Source organism: Parus major, chromosome 12 (genome assembly GCF_001522545.3).
Source record: "Parus major isolate Abel chromosome 12, Parus_major1.1, whole genome shotgun sequence".
NCBI classification, from domain to species: Eukaryota; Metazoa; Chordata; class Aves; order Passeriformes; family Paridae; genus Parus; species Parus major.
Genome location: NC_031781.1, coordinates 7,494,118 through 7,505,550, shown reverse-complemented (window position 1 = coordinate 7,505,550; position 11,433 = coordinate 7,494,118). Strand labels below are relative to the sequence as shown.

General features: G+C 42.7%; 1 protein-coding gene across 1 annotated transcript in view; it reads left to right on the top strand.

The window, feature by feature from the left end:
* The window catches only part of WNT5A (Wnt family member 5A), a 14,868-nt gene extending 3,690 nt beyond the window's left edge, over positions 1–11,178 (top strand). The window contains exons 2-5 of the mRNA XM_015641319.2: positions 171–304; positions 1,454–1,719; positions 6,460–6,752; positions 8,329–11,178. Coding sequence (XP_015496805.1) covers positions 171–304; positions 1,454–1,719; positions 6,460–6,752; positions 8,329–8,787 — 1,152 coding nt within the window. The 3' untranslated portion in view covers positions 8,788–11,178. The remainder of the gene's footprint in view (positions 1–170; positions 305–1,453; positions 1,720–6,459; positions 6,753–8,328) is intronic.
* Positions 11,179–11,433: the final 255 nt, after the last annotated feature.

Sequence of the window (11,433 nt, the reverse complement as noted above, 5' to 3'; positions counted from 1 at the left end):
GCGGGAGCTGCGACGTGCCTGTGTCTGGCACCAAAGCCTCGGCGGGGAGAAGGGCCGGCGAGTCAGAGTCAAGTTAAAAGGGGCCCGGAGACTTCCGTTGTTTAAACTTGAATGCTCGAAAATGGTCTGAGAAGCAATAAACAATCTGATCCTTTTTCTCCCCCCTCTAGAAATCCAGTGCAGTATTAATCCACGGAGGTGCTGTGGGGACAGTTGGCAGTACAATGGCTTCTCAGTACCTCGTAGTGGCTCTGGCCGTTTTCTCCTCTTTTACCCAGGTTGTAATAGAAGCCAGCTCTTGGTGGTAAGCATCTCGTATCGACTTGCTTTTGAAAGGGGGTGTCAAGATTTGCTTGCTTCAATGTCTCTGTGCTTCTTCTGTACTTTGTTTCTGCGGGAGTGCGGCAGGAGCGAGGCAGCGGGGGAGAAGTGCAGGAATATGTTGTGCAGGAAAAGGAACGGGTCTGTCGAATAGGGGTAAATGTGCAACATCTCGTCTTGTAAAATACAGTTTTTAGAATGCTGTCTGGTAGATTATGAGTTTTATCATCTTTAAATTACTGTAATAGTTTCTTTTTTAAAAGAGGCATTTCAACTCCCTTACGTTAAAGCATTTTGCTTGTACAAGAGAAAATGCTGATTTGCCAAGGATAAAGTTAAAGTTTCGGTTTGAAGTTTTCTGTGACTGAAATATACAAATATATTTTATTACAAAGGAGTACATTTAAATTCCTGCTTTGGCAGATTATCTGTGAAGTGTACGATGTTGAGAGTTCTTGAAATAGGCATTTCTCTGCTTTTTCCAGTGATGCCTTTTGGATTAATAGCCACTTTTTAATTGAAATGTATCATGTGAAGAGCACTTTAAGAATTAAGAAAACAAAGTTGATTTTGTTTAGAATGAGTATACTTGCATATATGTTTCTGTGTTGTCATTTGGAAGAAGCTAGAAGTAGTCTGTAGCAAGTTTCTAACTTCTGGCTTCTTGCTAAAGGTTTCCCTATTTGTTTATAGTAGATCAGATTGGAAAACCCAGACTTAAATATAAAATATGTGTTAAGAAAAATTGGGATTTGGAGAGCTTTTTTCCAGTTTTGCTTTATTTATTTTCCTGGCCGTGCAATTGTTTGGAGCTTCTGTTATTTTGACTGTGTCAATTTAAGCTGGTAAAAGACTGCCTAGATGCAAGTCTTCCAAGTCTGTGTCGTACTTCAGTCTCTAATGTATGGTGATAACCACATGGGTGGAAACTAGTAACTTCTGTCCTGTTCTTAAAACAAAAGTTTCATATTTAAGTGTCTGGGGTTTTTCCTCACTTGTTAACAAAGCCAGGAGTTGTATACTCACAATGTATATGACACAATTCTGTCTGGGATTTATAGATTTATTTTTTTTTCAAATTTATTTCATTTTGAAGTTTTCTGTTTATTAATGCAAATCTTTCTTTGTGCAGGTCTTTAGGGATGAACCCCATGAACCCCATGAACCCTGTTCAGATGTCAGAGGTGTACATTATAGGAGCCCAGCCACTATGTAGCCAGCTAGCAGGGCTTTCCCAAGGACAGAAGAAACTCTGCCAATTGTATCAGGACCATATGCAGTTCATTGGAGAGGGTGCAAAGACGGGCATTAAGGAGTGCCAGTATCAATTCAGACACAGAAGATGGAATTGCAGCACTGTGGACAACAACTCTGTTTTTGGCAGAGTCATGCAGATAGGTAGGAAGCAACATCTTTATGATTAAACTCTTGTCTAAGGATATGTATGGCACACACTGTTCTGCACTTGAATCTCTTGCCAGGTTCTTACTGAGTACTGTATACAATCAAGTGTTTCTAAAAGTTGGCAAAGGAGTTGGATTATTTTTAGCTGGAGGTGATTTCCCACCACTGTCCAGCCATATGTCTTGGAAAACAAAGTAGGAATATATATTTGCATATGGGAATAGGGGAGAAAGGAAAATGAGGCCCTGAAATCTCTTTTTTAGAAAACCTGAGACAAAACGAAGGCAACCTACAAGAATTAAAACCAGCAGCGTCTTGTAAAATTAAAGATGTCCATGTCTAGTTCCAAAGTTAGCAGCTGGATAATAAATCGCTCTTGGTCCAGAGGTTAACTGAAAATTGCTGCTCTGTCGATTAGTGTTTATAGGCAATTCCTCCTTGCTTATTTCCAGATACAGTATTTTTTTTTTTTTCTCTTTTTAAGGAAAACAGATTTATTTTTAAATTGCTGTAGCAGGATAATTTTCATGAGATGAGTTCTATCATGGTAAAATGTGTGATCCTTGTAACTGACATTTAATGGAATCACATTGCTGGTAAGAGATAGATTCTTATTTAACATCTTCTCACATTTTGGTGGACACCCAACCCTTCCCCTATCAGATCCTCTTTGAAATGGCCTTTTCCAGTGCTCATGTGCTGTCTGCCTTTCCTGCCATTTGAGGACTTCATAGTATTTTAAAGTCCTTGGCAAAATTTTAACCAGTGCTGTTGAATGAGGTCCATGGTGAAACCTTCCTCTGGCTTTCTCAAGTCAGATTGCTGATTTTGTGTAATCAATGGAAAAAATGCCTGTTTTTCTGGGTGACACTTGTGGTCTTTTAAGTAGTGAGTGGTACACTGGCAAAGGCTGCACTGCTTTTTAGTTGAAGTTGTAAAGTAAAGCTTTTATGGCAGTGTTTTTCTGTCCTGCTTTAGAAAAAGAAAAGGTTTTAAAATCGGTCTCAATCTTGGTTTGTCTGTAAATGGGCTGACTCCAGTTAAAGTTGAAGGATTCACATTTGGTCTCGGTTTTTGTTAAAAGAAGTTTTCATTTGGAGATTGTCAGACAACTAGAAAATAAACCAAAACTATTGCATGAAAGTACTGGATTGAAGCATTTGATTTTAGGTAAACAACCTTCCCTAGGCTTTTTAAAGCACCATATTAACCCTCCATAGAGTTGTTTTTTTTTACCTTACCCAAGAAAAAGTCTGAAAACATGAAAGCAAGCTTCTTCTGTACACCTCTCTGTTCTAGTAATCTAACACATGTCAGAAAATTAATCTGTTTAAAATTTAGGCCTTCATCCTTCAACCCTTATTTATTATCCAAGCAAGTGAAAATTAGCTCAGGGGGACTGTTGGTGTGAAGGAGTGTACAGGATGGGGCCTGTGATTTGTGGTGTCTGTCTCTGGAATCCATGTTTCTGCCCTCCCCAAGTATGACAGATCTATTTAAAGGTGGTTCCTTTCAAGTTAAATAACTTTGCCGCACCCTTTTGCTGGATATGACTGTATTAGCTGATGTCTACACAGCAATTCATCATGTAATTAAGCCACTTATTCTAATTGCAGATGGAAGCAAGGTTAATAGCCATATTCAGGAGGTAGAGCATGAAGAGTGTATTCACTGAGAGCAAGGAAGGAGGTGTAGCAGTTGTAGCATTTCACGCTGACCCTCAGTAATGACCAGTCGGTGTTCCTCTGCGTGGCAGGAAAAGTGGACACTTTCAGAGCCTGATTGCATTGGCTTCAGCCTGGCATGCCCTGTGTGATGGGCTGTCAGATATGCCTTGCTCCCAGCAGTGCAGGAGGTGCAGGCTCTGAGTGCACATTGTTTGGGAGGTTTTGCCATGTGCCCTTGGTTGCGCCCCAGAGAGTTCCCGGGCACGGCGCTGCCCGCCGGCACAGCCACGGCCCCGTGTGTCAATGGGCAGTCTTTCTTCCAGGATTTACCCTGCAGTTAGCTAAAGCTGTACAAATAAACCTGCCGTTGGGTTTGGAAACTTGCTCTGTGGCTTATTGAACTGTAAAATTTTAGGGCCTGTGTTCTGCAGTGCTCTCCTTGGGTGCTGGTTCCCAGGTCGGGCCACGGTGCTCACTGCCATCTCCTGGCTTTGTGGCCAGCCCTGTGCAGGCTGCACATGGGCTTTGCACACACAGCTAAGTGCCAACAGGAAACAAAATCGCTGCATCCTCCCCCTACAGCTCTGTGTGGTTGGGGTCCAGTTTATTCTGCCTTCAGCCTGATGTCGAATGCTTTTAAAATGCAAGACAAAGAACATTTTGTATCTTATGTTCAGGTATTTTTTAAAAAAAAGGTTCTGTTCTTGCAGACTTATTGAGATCAAGTGTAAAGCTGAGCGCCTTGCTCTGTGGGTGGCTTCCTACAGTGTGTGTATATTGAACAGTTCCATTTCTATGTTTTATATATATGGGAGAGAGGGGACTCGAACGTGTTTGGAATGTGTGTTTGCTTGCCATGGCTACAATAGAGAGAAATCCTGGACTGTGGGAAAAGACAGATATGTTTGACAGTGAAGGAAAGCACAGTTGTGCCTAAAAACTGAAAAAGAAGAAAAAAAAAAATCTCAGAGTAACTCATCCTTGTGGAAACATCACTCTTAATGTATTCCTGGGGTCAATGACTTGAGGCAGTGTTGGCTTAAACTGTAAGCAGTTCTTCAGCAGCTGATGCTATTTTATAAATTTACCTAAATGTTCAAGGAGGGAACTTGCATGGCAATTCTTCTTCCTGTACCCAAGCCTTTTCTTCTCCTTCCCACAAAGAGTAAGTTCTTTAAAATCTGTTCCAGGGTAATAATGAAAAATAGTCAAAAATAGTCAGCTTTATGAGTTGAAATCCCGCAATAAGCGGCAGAGTTAACCATGTGAAAGCATGAGCTAACTGAACCTGAAAAAGAACAAAAATGGAACGGAAGAGGCGAGTCCTGTGGTCCAAAGTAGACCACGTTTCTTTCCTCTCAATATAGTGGAAATTTTGCTTAAGGAATTAATCCAAAAATGTGTGTTACAGAGCAAATGGGAACATTAAAATCTGTATGAGGTTCCCCCTGCTATAGTTTGCAGTAGATGCAAGGCCTAACTCACCACATAAAGCCAATGTTTTTTTAACTGAAAATGCTACTCCTGTAACCCTTTATACCCACAATTTATGTAGATACTTCCAAGAGCAGGTGTCTATGAGTATAGACCATTGTAAAGTAGCAAAGTGCTTCTGATCTTCCTTAAGTCTCATCTTTCCTAAAATAAGATTTCTGATTTTTCCCACTTGAACCCAGCATCTATTACTAAAATTAATCCAGAGGATGACAGCTGTTGTATTAACAAAGCTGCTCTGATCATGGTGTCATCTTGATGTTAAATATGAACTAGACTTCTAATTATTTATGTTTCAGAAGTGCTTGAAAGCTCCTATTAGATTTGACCTGTCATGATATGTCTTGTACAAAGAGCTTTGCCTAAAAATGTTGCTGTCTAAATAGACATGACCTGCCCCAAACACGGCCTCATAAAGTCCTAATTTTTCAAAGGCCCATGACTTTCTCTAAGTAAAATCACATAAAATCAAAATTAAAAGCTATCTTGATCTATTGATTAGACTAAAGATTAGGAATAAAACTTAAGTCATGTAAACAGGAAAAAAAAAGTATTTAGTCTATTCTTAGTCATTCTGAGAATGTTTCTTGGAAAAGACCCATTGGGATGCTGTTTCTTCAGGAGAAAAACAAACTTCAAGTGTTGCTCTCTGGTGCAAGTTTTGTGTTTTTTCGTCTGCAAACTCTGCTAATTGTACTCAGAACTTGTGGCACTCTTGGAAAAGTGATTGGGAAAGTCAGAACCTTAATGAGGTGGGATCAGATACTGTCAATGGGATGGTATGTGGCCATGTCTTACATTATGGGTATTGTAACTTTTTCTTAACAAAAGTTGGAAACTTGAGGTTTTCCATTTCCATTTAAGGGCACCAGATGCAGGAGAAAACCTTCAAAGACACCTTGTGCCAAGGGTTTTTTCTTCCCTGTAATTTGTACAAATGATTGGCCATGGGCTCCCTTGCCATATTCGCAAGAGCTGGAGTGTTGGATAATAACCAGCACAGGTTGTTGTCAGTTTTAAGTTGTCTCCTCCAGCAGCATCTGGCTAATGTGTGGGGTGGAAAGTCGTGTGTTATTCTGTTGCACGTTTCTTTTGATACCAGGAGACTTCGTAAAACACTTGAACTTTAAATAAATTGGAATAAGAGGGTGAAGTACATCAATCATGTTTGAGAAGTAGTAATTTAACAACCAGAGTTTTAAAAGTTGTATTTAACATCACTTTCTTCTGAAGGACAGGGAGCCTCTTGCCCTTTCCTCCCCTCACTTGCCGCATGGCTGCTTTAGCCCCGCTGGCCTCGTGGCCCTGATCCACCTCTGCTCTGCTCTCTCATCCGGGCATTCATCAGCCTGAGTGAGAAGTGATTTTGGCTCTTGACAAAGATGTGTGCTCCAATGGCTTGGGTTCTCTTGGTTCTTTCAGAGCGAGGATGTTTTGGGCAGCGTGGCTCAGGGTTACTCTACCTTTGACCGTGCGAGTGAACTCGGTGGCTCTGGAGAGCCCTTGTCCTCCTGGCCCGTCAGGGGGCCGGGAGTGGTGGCTGTGCCCTAACCCCGCTTGTGTCTCTGTGCAGGCAGCCGGGAGACGGCGTTCACCTACGCGGTGAGCGCAGCCGGCGTGGTCAACGCCATGAGCCGCGCGTGCCGGGAGGGCGAGCTGTCCTCCTGCGGCTGCAGCCGCGCCGCGCGGCCCAAGGACCTGCCCCGGGACTGGCTGTGGGGCGGCTGCGGGGACAACATCGAGTACGGATATCGCTTCGCCAAGGAGTTCGTGGATGCCCGGGAGCGCGAGCGAGTTTACCAGCGAGGCTCCTACGAGAGCGCCCGCATCTTGATGAACCTGCACAACAACGAGGCCGGCAGAAGAGTGAGTGTCTGCAACAACAGCACGTCCCTCCGTGCTCCTCCTCATCCCTTCTTTTTGGGAAAAGTGTGGTTCAGCGGGGCACAGAGCAGCCACCGTGGCTTGGCTTTGGTTTGATGCACAAAACAAGAAAACGGCAAATACGGGGTGTGGGTGGGTGGAGAGCGCATGAGTTGGTTTTGCTTTTGGTTGTCTGACAGTCCTGTTGCTTTCCTCATGGGAGAGGCTGGGACCAAAGCGTGTTGTGTTTCCCTCTGTATTGTTTCATAAAAAGTGCCCTGCTCGCTGTGGAGTCTCTGTAGAGCATTTATTAGTTGGTATTTCCAACCAGGACAGTGTGTGTTGGAAGGAAGAGGGGTGTGCTGGGCTTCCCAGGCTGGAATTGTGCCACTGGATTGTTCTGACTTCTTCTTTGCCCGGTTCAAGAATATATGAAGAGCTTTTCTATGCTATTAGAAAACATGGTCTTCTGTGGTTGAACATGTCTTCATGGTTTCTTTAATCTCAAAAATGCTTTAAATGAATGGGTGTAAACTTTTTTTTAATAGTCTGAATATGAAGAGCCAAAGTCATTATTTTCCTAGAGCTTGAAGTGCCAGCAATAGTCAGCTGAGACTTTACACTTGTGTTCTAAGGTGAAGAAGGATGAAAGATAATTGAAAATTAATAGTATTTAGATGTAAGAGGAAGGTGTCTGAAAGCCATGGACAGGCCATTTACTATTAGCAAGAAGAAAAATGACACTTTTGCAGTTGCTTACGGAGACTTGAGGAGTTTTTTCCTTCCTCAGCCTCATCTTTGCAGTGCCATTTGGCAGCGTTAAGACTCTGTAACTGCTGGGTGGAAGCTGTCTACGGTATCATCTAATGTGTCAGACCCCAGGATTTTTGGGGCAGTGTCAACACTGACTCTTACTTTATTTGTACAGGGCAAACGACTGAGGTTTCCTTGCCAAAGCTTTGTAAAGAGGATATTACTATGTAGCTCTGACTCCCACCCATAGGTGTTTGGGGGTTTCTTCTTGGATGAAGTCTGTCTTACAGAGCAGTATTTGGGATAGGAGGAGGATCCTGAGCCAAGAGTAGACAATCAGCTGCAGCTGAGCCAGGCGCAAGAGGAATCTTAACTCCTTCCCTAATTGCAGCCTCAAGCAGAGATCAATAGGGAGAGTAACTCAGATAGAAAATAAGGGGATGTTTTACATTTCTCAATGAAACAGCAAAATCCTTTGCTGGCGTGAGAGCAAATTCCTAAAATTTGAGCGCAGCCTGAGTGATGCTGCTGTCTGGGCTGTGTGTGCTGTTGTAGCCGTCTCTGTTGTGGGGGGAGGCTGGTGAGACTCTCTCCTCCTCCTCCTCCTCCTCCTCCTCCTCCTCCTCCTGGCTCTTCGGGGTGCTGGGATGCATGGGTGTGTCAGCTGAGTTGTCCTTCCCGCTGTACTGGAGGAGGGGAGGGGATGCTAAGGTGAACAGTGCAGAGGGTGGGAATACAACAGAGGGCAGGAGATGAGGGGTATAAGTGTTCCCACAGCCATGCTAGTCTTTCATCATGGTGTTTGCTTCTCTCCCGACTCCTGCAGACGGTGTACAACCTGGCTGACGTGGCCTGTAAGTGCCACGGCGTCTCGGGCTCCTGCAGCCTGAAGACCTGCTGGCTGCAGCTCGCCGATTTCCGCAAGGTGGGCGACGCCTTGAAGGAGAAATACGACAGCGCCGCCGCCATGAAGCTCAACAGCCGGGGGAAGCTGGTGCAGGTGAACAGCCGCTTCAACGCCCCCACCATCCACGACCTGGTGTACATCGACCCCAGCCCCGACTACTGCGTGCGCAACGAGAGCACCGGCTCCCTGGGCACCCAGGGCCGCCTGTGCAACAAGACCTCGGAGGGCATGGACGGCTGTGAACTCATGTGCTGCGGCCGGGGCTACGACCAGTTCAAGACGGTGCAGCGAGAGCGCTGCCACTGCAAGTTCCACTGGTGCTGCTACGTGAAATGCAAGTTGTGCACAGAGATCGTGGACCAGTTTGTGTGCAAATAGGGCACGGACGAGGTGGGAGGAACTGCAGCCGCCTGCCAGCAAGGGGTGCAGGCCCCTCTCCCTTTCCGCAGGACTATCTCCACTTTATTTATAGAGTCCAACGAGTTTTCGTCTTCTTTTAAGAGAAAAAAAAAAAAAAAAAAAAAAAAAAAAAAAAGGGTGGGGAAGGAAAAAAAATGAAAGAAAAGAGAAAAATATAAAGGTTGCAAAGAGAAGTGCCTGGAAACCCTCTCTGCATCCATCCCAGAACTGTGTGAGGCTTATATTTTTGGCAATAATGGGGGAGAATCTGAGAATATTTATTTTTCAAAGTTAAAAAATTGACTTTTCTTACAAACAATAGAGTAGTTTGAGGGGAAAATCTGACATATGCTAATTTAGATCCATGGAACGTAATACATGTGCAGTAGGCAGAGCAACCATGTAATGTGCTTGGGATGTTAGAACAATCCTTATGGATGTGAGGAACACACAGACCTGTCCATGACTTTTAGGTTCAGACACTAGAAGTTCCTAGAATAGGGTGTATAAAGCTGTTCAGTGCATGTAGGGCTCTGTAAATAAGGGGTATGTTCATCACAAGGTGCGGTGTCGGTTCCCTGCCAAGGGTCACCGGAGGGCAAAGAGCAAAGGATCAGAAAGGCTTCAACTGCGCTATCCCTGAGTCACCGGGGCTGGTTCCAGAACTGAGCAAGACAGGAAAAAAAAAACCACAGAAAAAAAAAAAAAAAGCCTGCCTTGGTGAATAATAAAGATATTATTCGAGGCAGAGCTTGGCCTCATCAGCTAATTGTGACGTGCGAGTGTCTCACGTGGCGGAGCGGCAGTTCCCTGCTGCCGGGTGTGGAGCAGCCCGGGGCAGGCTGCCCGCAGCACTGGAGCTGGGCAACGCTTACAAACAGCTCTGCTTTCCCAGCCTGGAAAGCCCATGGAAAGGAGAGTTCCCCAAATTTGAAAATGCCTTAAAATGGTGTAATAGCTGGCTGTCTTTCAAAACACAGCTTGACAAATAGCTCCTCTAATTTTATGTGAGAAAATAAATCATTAGATATCCGCTCGTGGAATTATTGATTTTTATTTTTTTTGCAGATTTTGGGAACGCTTTCACTCAAGGAGACAATAGTTTCGTATTTTAATAACATTAACTGACTATTATAGTTCAATGAAACGTTGCAGCAATACCAAATTTATCATCCTATGTCTTTAATACACATGCTTTAGATAATATATTGCAGATATACACTACAACTGTTCAGACTATACTCGAGCAGTTACATATATATGGGAGAACTGTGGTCTCTGGTGTCTGATACTTCAAAGCTTTTTGTACATATATATTTTTAATGATTTAGAAAATAATAAAACATCTAAATTAAAGGGGCAGTTCATCCCTTATTTTCTTTTCCAGATCTCTTCAGGTGTTTCGATTGATTCTAAGCTTTTGGTGGGTTTTTATTTTTAATTATTGTATTTTTAAGAACATCCAACATTCGAAAGTTTTAAGGGTAATCACAAAGCAGTAAGCCTCTTCCCAGTTTCAGGGCTTCCTTGGGTGGTTGGTAGAGGCAGCACCCTGCACTTGAATCGATGCCAGTCTGGAGATCGCTTCTATTCCACTCTCACATTAAGGGCATTATTGATTATTGCTGAAAGGAGACACCTTGCAACTCCAAAATGTGCTGCATTCGGCCCTTGCTTTCCAGTTTTTGAACAGAGAATTGTTATTTGCCAAACAATATGTGTTCCCCCCGTGCTGTGTGCTTACACAGGATTTCATTTTTTGGTTCAGATGCTATTTTTCAGCTCAGTCCCATCCTACAAGTTAAAGAAAATGGTTTTGCAGATACCACTTGAGGAAAACCTTTCACTTTAGCCTAGTTGTACTAAAGCCTTGACTTTTCACAAGCCTTTAAGCTGTATCATTAAATTCATCTTGATCATTTATCAGCTTCTTAATGGCGCTTTATTGCTCTTAATTTATTGTACAAGGACATATTTACCCCTCATCTTCAGATGTTTGCAAAGAATATCTTTAAAGTAAGAGAAATAAATAAAGCACTAATTCATTGAATATGTCACTTTGGTTTTTATTGTACAAAAACCATTATCTTTTTTTTTTCATGTGCTGAACCACCTCATGTTCTTTTTTAGTGACTTCTGTCTGAGCAGAATTGAATCTCATGATCCTAGCTATTAAAACCCTATTTAATGTAAAATATTTTACTTTTGTCATTCAGATATGTAAATCTTCTATGTCCTTTCCTCTGTTCTGTACATTTAATGTACATATTTCTGTCTTGTGTGATTTGTATATTTCACTGGTTAAAAAAAAAAAGAAAGGATTATGCCATAATTGAAGATAGACTATAAAAATAAAACTTTGGTTGTATATTGGGAAGTGGTTTTAATTATCTTTCAGAGGAGGGTTTGTTAAGACAATGAGCAGAGTTGACTTTTAAATTTACTACATGGTAAAACAGGGAAGTGCTTATTGGCCAAACATACCAAGTACAGTTTGAAGTTTTATTTCAATATGAAGAAGACTTGCAGATATAACTGCTTCTTAAGTAGAAGGGGGGGAAAAAAACCCTAAAACCAAAAAACACACCAAAGAACCACTCAGAACCCCCTGTGACTCTGAGCTAG